Source organism: Electrophorus electricus, chromosome 20 (assembly GCF_013358815.1).
Source record: "Electrophorus electricus isolate fEleEle1 chromosome 20, fEleEle1.pri, whole genome shotgun sequence".
In the NCBI taxonomy this organism is placed as follows: Eukaryota; Metazoa; Chordata; class Actinopteri; order Gymnotiformes; family Gymnotidae; genus Electrophorus; species Electrophorus electricus.
The window spans coordinates 14,473,338-14,481,081 of record NC_049554.1 but is presented as its reverse complement, the minus strand read 5'-3'; the positions used below and the strand labels follow the sequence as shown (position 1 = coordinate 14,481,081).

At 46.4% G+C, this 7,744-nt stretch overlaps 1 protein-coding gene across 1 annotated transcript in view; it reads left to right on the top strand.

The window, feature by feature from the left end:
• The first annotated feature begins 576 nt into the window (after positions 1-576).
• klhdc8a (kelch domain containing 8A) overlaps positions 577-7,744 on the top strand; it is a 10,482-nt gene continuing 3,314 nt past the window's right edge. The window contains exons 1-4 of the mRNA XM_035520490.1: positions 577-858; positions 6,020-6,454; positions 6,968-7,132; positions 7,401-7,619. Of these exons, the coding sequence (XP_035376383.1) occupies positions 594-858; positions 6,020-6,454; positions 6,968-7,132; positions 7,401-7,619 (1,084 nt within the window). The 5' untranslated portion in view covers positions 577-593. The remainder of the gene's footprint in view (positions 859-6,019; positions 6,455-6,967; positions 7,133-7,400; positions 7,620-7,744) is intronic.

Sequence of the window (7,744 nt, the reverse complement as noted above, 5' to 3'; positions counted from 1 at the left end):
AACATTTCTTGATGTAAGCTGTAATTACAGTTCCATGGTTATCTGCGCACGCAGGTTAGTTCCCCTGTGGCTTGCATGTGCACCAGCAAGCAAAGACATTGTGAAGAAGCAACATGAATGTGGGGCAGATTAAAGACCAACTGATGTGATCAGAGGAATCACTTAAGCAAACAAAAACTAGTTCCACACACAATAACTTTGTACATAGTGTTGTTCGTGTGCAACCAAACCATATAATGTTACACAGTGAAGCCCTGTTACATTATTTAAAAGAAAATATACATTATTCATTAAAAAATGTACATCATACGGCATAATTTGTAAATGTTCACACTGACTGTGGCGTTATATAGTGCATTATGCAGAGATCCAGTTAAAATACCATAGAATGCTTTGATAAAACCAAAATATAAACAAAAAGGCTGGAAGGGAAGGCGGGTGTTTTCTAGCAGCTTCCAACGTTGCCTTTCCACTTCAATAACGTCTTAAGAAAAAACCTCGAAATATAAAACACCATATGCATAACAATTCTGCATATACATTTCTATGCTAAAGGGCATATAATTGTTTACCTCCCAGGATAAAAGCACGGGATGAGTGTTGCAGATGTGACCTATACGGGGCGGAAAGGAAACAGCATCAGAAGTGCTCGCTCGCTCGGACACGGAGCGTGTTTGTCGCTCGCGTCGCTCCGCGAGGCATGGCAGTGGAGTCGCTGGCGGAAGGGCGCGAGGAACGGAACGAACAGGAAGCGTCTGTTTCGCGAGCGGATTCTTGCTCCGCGATTACTCTTCCGCGCGCAGCCACAGCCGCGAGGAAGCGCCCGAGGAGAGCAGAGGGAACGTCCCCGAACGCGCAGTAAGTGATTCAGTTCCCACACGTTTCGGCTTGGCTGTGCTCGGACTCCAAGGCGTAGCGTGTGCGCGCAGTAGTTATCGCCTCCCGGAGAGTCCGATTACGCGAAATTACTTACAGGGGTAGATGTTTGAAATTTTAAAAAACGCTGTTCATATTTCTTGCGTTAGACAGTCCTACCTGTAAGTAAAAATGATGTTTTTGCAATGTTTTTGTTAAAGTTTTTTCTTATATAAAGTTCCACTTGCAAATTAATGTGGTGTGAATATTAGGTGAGATGTTTTTTAATGCAGCAGTAACACTGCGTCCCAGACAAGTTCTGAGTCTGTGCCAGAAACAGTATGTCAAACTTCTGGCCATGATGCTAGTGGATTGCATTATTCTAGCAGAAAGGTCATTGCCTCTTTATGCTGTCAATCATAACCCCGTGGTCATTGAAATACAACAGATAAATGTCCGTTAAAGGTTACCGTGCCCTGCAAGCAGACTGTTCTAGGCTATTCTGTCTGAGATTTTCAAAAAGTCTAATAGTGTTTTTCTTTTCAGTCATCTCACATCACTGACCCTCACACTTCCTAGTAGTTTTCAGGACTGAAACTGGTATACTGCATATGTCCACCAGTACCCGATGTTAGCTGTCTGGTGCAGTCACAGCCTGCCAAGTTTCAGAGTTGAGCTTCAGTGATTTGCGCAGTCCTGCTCTTTGGAAATACCGCAGGGGAACAGCAGTCCTGCTGATCTGAAATCTGAGGGCCTTAAACTCATTCCTCTTCTACAAAGGCATTTCCATAGCAATTAGCTTCCAGGCCTTTGGACTCGCACTTTTGGAGAAACTTATCCCTGGCTCCCACTTGTAATCTTCCTCCAGAATATTCCCTCCATCATCTTTCTCATTATTCTTTTGCGTTTATATTCAAATGGGATCTTAAAACCTCAATAATTGAATCCGGTCCAGTCTCCGATCTTTTAAAGAGCTGTGCCATTTTGAAAAACAATGGGACTAATGTACAAAATCAGTGGTGCAGTTGTTTCTCTGCCCAGCACTGGTGACCTAGATTTGTAGCTTATTTTCCTCTGTGATTCTTCTTACGTTATCATGGGCCTAAGAGGCTTCCTCTGAAATACAGGTGTAATGGAACAGTGCAGTTGCCAAATCAAGGTGCGAAAGTTTCAGCCCTACTTTTCACGAAGTATCTGATTAGTCCCGAACTTTGAGCTCATGCATATTAATTCTCACTGGTTAGAGGGCATTGTTTTCAAATTAAACCTTCGCGTGGCTCATTTTTTAGTGTGAGCGATGTTAACTAGTTAATTGTCACAGCCACTCGGCAGACAGCGTTTGTTTTGGTAACAGTCCGCCCAAGGTCTTGCCCCCGCGCAGTTCGTTGCCGTGATCTTGTGAATATTTAATATCGAGCCCACGCAATTCTTGCAAAATTGAAGGGTGAAATTGAAAATGGCCGCTGCGCCTCCACTTCAAAAGAAAGTGGAACAATAACGAGAGCAATGCAATCTCGCGGCTGCACGCGGGCTCGTTTGTGCGCGCGGCTCGCCGCTGACGGCGCTGGCGCCGCGTGCTCCGTATCATGCTCCCACGAGCTGAATTCTGGGTTGCTATGGAAATCATCTGCTCTGCTACAATTGTCACTGACCCAATTGGAGAGCACGGTGTAGGCTAGCAGAGCAGAAACAAAGAGGCTCCCTTCATTTCTGACTCCTCCACTCTGTAAATAAGGAAGGGATGTTTCGGCATGTCGAGCTGAACTAGGTCATGACCCAGTTACAGCAACACTAAGACCTGGTTTGGTCATCACCATGATGTTACCGAGGCCTCACGGTTCCGTTTCTCTAGTGCGGTTTTGCACTTCTCCCCTCTGGAGGTGTGTGCTGGAAAAGGAATCATTTCATGGTGTCACGAGTATTGTCAGTTTCTGTCAGCAAAGGGTGTTGCGGAAGAATCGATACCTCAAACTCACTTTGAATGTGGTTTATGGTTAATCACAGACACTGCCTACCACTGGCGTGTACGTTAGGAACTAAGCACTCATGCCCCACAGACAAAACACACTAAATGCCTGACAGATTTTGTTGAGTTTACTGTTTTACTGATTTGTCCAGGGACTGTGTAAGAAAAACGAGTCAGTTCTGAGGCGTTCACTGTTATGTTCGTGAGTAGCTCTGGAATATAGAAACGGCTAATACTGTGTAGTTCCCTCAAATGCTCTGCTTCTCAGATTCTCCTCTGACGCCACATCTGCAACCAGCACTATAATAAGAAATGCCCTTGTGTCAGGTTATAGCAGTTACACACACACACACACACACAGACACACACAGGTAGGAGTCTTCCCCGGCATGAAATACGGAAGCACGATTCCGGTGCTAAATGGAGTGCAGAGTAAAGCTCTGCGCCGAGGAAGCTTTACGACTTAAAGGGCGCAGGACGAAGCCGCAGAAACCCACCGCTCTGTCCAACGCTGCGGTGCTTTGATTGAGAAGTGTCTGCCTGTGGGCTCGAGCGTAGCACTGTCTGAGTGGCGGGAAGCTAATTAAGTGGAAGTCAATGAATGAGTGCTAACAGAGCAGCGTGGGCCCAGAGGAAAGGACGACAAACACACTCTAACTGCTGCAGTCAACAGAAAAATGCACTGGATCACACATATAAGATAATAGCTCAGCTAAGGCATGAGATTAGACCCAAAGTTAGGCCTAAGTTAGGGTGGGAGGAGGAGACCAGCTGATTAAAAGTTTGAGAGGGACGCACGCTGATTGTAAACGACTTCCGTGGGTGCTCATAGGCCTACTGTTGAACTCAAGCTGCTCAAGCAGTTAATTAAAAAAAAGAAGGAGGAAGAAGTGGTGAAGCAAATCGGTTACAGATTGCAATTAATGTGCTTTGCGAGGCCTGCCAAGAGAAAGCAATTCCGATTCGTTAACTAGAGAACGCCTGCCTGGGTCGAAGGAGAGAAAACCAGTGGTCGTTGGTTATTTGCTCATCTATTATTGAGACTAAACTATCCATGGCTTCTGCACAAACGACAAAGGGAAGAAAAAAAAAAGAGGCTCGCGCATCTTTAGGTCGTCTCATTGTTTCCATGGCAACCCACCTCTGCATGGTTCGGGCGGGGGGGGGGGAGTCAGGAGAAACGTCTCTTTTCTTGAGCTTCCTTTTATGTCGCTGTCTCCCGGCGGATGAAACGTGCGACAGCCTGCCTTTAAACGAAGGTGAAGAGCATTGGAGAACAGCAGGGACTTCAGCAGTGGGAGCCGTGCCCGTCCACCCCGGCCTCAGAAGGGCATTTGCATCTCAAAATGCCCTTGCCCAGAACTGTACTTTTGGGTATTCGCAATACATATTTCAGCCTTTGCTGATAATCTGTACCATGACGGACTTTGAAATGATCAACAGAATTTTTTGCAGGTCAGAATATCAGTGGCAAATTGTATGAGGGTCCATTTCAGGAAGTTCAGACTGATTTTCCATGCAGGGCTGGATTAAAAGCTTCGGATTCTGTCAGATGTCTGGCCGCTGGGTAGCCGCGTCATGCAGGAAAATGAAGACGGCAGTCTGTCTTCTCCTGTGCAGTTCGAGACAGGGAGGTTTAAACTGCGAGAGAGGGAGTAAGAAAGAGAGAGCCTATCTCATTTACAGCATGATTGAGCTTGATGAAGTGCTCACCACTTTCAGGACTCCCCATGTACTTAAGACTCTCTCACTCCATCACCAGAGGCCCAGAGCTCTCCACCTGTAATAAGTCAGTCAAATCATTATTACAGTACAATTAGATGGCTCACAACGTTGCAACGGCTGCCAAACATGCCTATTCAGCAGTCGAGCCCTTCAGGCACCTGCCATCAGCCTAAAAGGCAGGGAATAGCGTGAGAATAACGCGAGCTTTCGCTGAGTATCAAACGGAGGCTTGGCTAATGGTTTTACACATCACCAAGCCCCACGTAGCCGTTTCTGCGTCTCAGGGCCGAACACACCACCCAGGATTAATTAGGTTTGACTTTGATGAGTGCCGACACCCGGTGCCGTGGCACGCCACCACCGCACAGGCCCCCTGCAGAAATGGCGTCGCTGTAACGAAAAATCCATCCCGCTGTTCGCTGGCTTGACTAGGGCCCGGGGGAATTAGCGCACTCCGTCAGAGGCTCGCCTCCTAGGTGTCTATGCACGGGGAAGAGAGGAAAGTCACTGCTTAGTGTAAGCGAGGGAGTACAGGAGATGGGAGCGGGGTGGGACATGGTTGCCTGGTTACTGATGGATGCTAAGCTGCGGTACAACAGCCCACTTCAGGCTAATTGTGTACACATTTGAAGAGGACCACAGCTGAACAGCCGTGCAAAATCGATTGCATCAGCAGCCAGGTCCTCCTTCATTGTTCCCTTTTTCCATTTATCTCTCACCTAGGATAAAAACTACAATATAACTCTCTCTCTAAATATATATGTAGAAGATTCTAGGTGAGTAACTGTAGTGCACTGTAGTAAGAGACGAAGAGATATTTAACATTGTAGTACACAGTTTCCAGACGAACAGAATGTTTGGGACAGAGGTCCTTCATCAGCTGTGCAAGAAAAGTGCAGCAAAGTGTTTCAAACTTTGTGTACTTTACTACAATGTTGACTCTCTCTACATCTCTTACTACAGTGCACTGCAGTGATCTGGAGTCTTTTTCAGGCATTTATTTAACAGCTGATGAACACTTCTATATAAACATTTGGGTGGATGTGGGTGTGTGTATATATATATATATATATGACATTGGATATGTGTTATTTAGAGAGGGGACAGACTGAGTAGTCAAATTATACAATTGGATTGAAGCCTAGGCTGAAATTAAGATCCAATTGCAAAAAAATTCCTCAGTTAGTCAAATATCGATTTACTGTCATGGCATTTGACTCTAGGATTTAAATGTGTCTGGATTATGAATTCACCTTCTAAATGGGCCATTTACTTGCGAATAAAGCAATAAATTAAATCTATTGTTCTGTACTCTACAATTCATACCCTGCCGTTACCCTTCGGTCTTATTCTAGTGGTTGGATTTTTAAAACATGTTACATTCTTGCTGGTTGGTTAAAGCAGCCTGCACTAGGATGGGGGTGAAGATCTTGAATCTTTGCCCTAATTACATCTTTCCCATCGACTCTTCAGCTCACCAACAAGGCAAGTTTTCTCCTGCTGAGAAGAACACGCCGGGGTCGGCCAGGGCAATGTCGGTGCCCTCGGCCCAAGAATTCCACTGGCAGAGCTTGGCCCGCCTGTCCAGCAGCCGTGTCTACCACTCGCTGGCTGAGGTCGGGGGTCAGCTCTACATGCTGGGGGGATGTGATGCGGCAGGAAGACCCACCAGCTACCTGGAGCGCTACTCACCGGAGGTAGACCAGTGGGTCAGCCTATCCCCAATGCCCACTGCCAGAGCCGGAGCCGCAGTAGTCGTCTTAGGCAAGCAGCTTCTGGTGGTGGGAGGCGTGGGGAAGCAACAGCGCCCCCTGAAGGCTGTGGAGGTGTACAACACAGAGGAGGGCAAGTGGAGGAAGAGGTGCTCATTGAGGGAGGAACTGATGGGACTTGCCATCACTGTTAAAGGTTGTATAAGCAAAATTAGCCAGTTTAAAGGTTGTGTAAGCAATATTAGCATGTTTAAAGGTTGTATAAGCAATATTAGCACATTTTAGCAATGAAAATCTTGAGTGAACGCATGTGAAAATTGATAGATCTCTCTCATATAAAACAATCAGAGGTTTCAGAACAACAAACCATTTTGTTCTTGGCTAAGGAAGGGAAGGTGCGTAGACTCAGCACTCAATTCAAGAATCAGCATTAAGAGACAAAAGAAATGGTTTGTTGTTTGTAAATATTGGTCTAAGAAATCTTACTATTTTGGCTAATGAAGATTGAGAATAGTATTTAATTGAAATCTTCAGTATGTTTGCATATACTATAAGAGGCAAACCGCTGTTTAAAGGGAATATTTTATTTCAATGTCAAACACACCTCAGTCAGTACATTGATATCAGTGATTTACTGGACTCCTTTTTGTGCTTTGAGTTCGTTTTTAGGCACAGTACGGTAAAACTTTGCCCTCCTGTATCTGATTAGATGGCAGAGTTTTTGCTGTTGGGGGAATGGGACCAGACCTCATGCCCAGAAGTGTTCTACAGCAATACGACCTTCGCAAGGACGTCTGGGCCCTCCTGCCCCCAATGCCCACACCTCGCTATGATACCAGCATCTGCCTTCAGGGAACGAAGATATATGTAGCAGGTTGGTAGAGCTGAATGGGGGGGGGTGCTTTATAACTGTCAGAGTGTGTCAGACAGTCTGTTTTGTGTGTGAATGTGTGCATGTGTCTGTGTGTCTCCCTCCAGCTGTCAAAGTTGTCCTCTGTGCGGGTGTGTGTGTGTGTGCGGGTGTGTGTGTGTGTGTGTGTGTGTGTGTGTGTGTGTGTGTGTGTGTGTGTGTGTGTGTGTGTGTGTGTGTGTATCCCTCTCTGCCTGTCAGCCTATTTCACTGAAAATCTCTTTCCCTCCAGGCGGGCGTCAGTGTAAGCGCACTGTGAAAGCCTTGGAAGTCTTTGACATGGATAGCCGTGCCTGGTCGTCCTTACCCAGTCTGCCCTGCAAAAGGTCCTACTCCGGAGTGCTGTGGGACAGCATGGGGCGCCTCTGCTGGCTGGGAGGACTCCGTCAAGGAGGCACCCACCAGAGCTCGAAGTTTACCAGGAACGTTAACATCTTCGATCCCAACCAGGGTAGGCTGGCAAACACAACTTCTGCCTCCTTCAACTTTTCCAAGAAAACAATTCTAGACATCGATCACCTTGTTGAAAGACCATCATACCGCACGTCTTTATTAGCATTCAGAGGTAACGCTGTC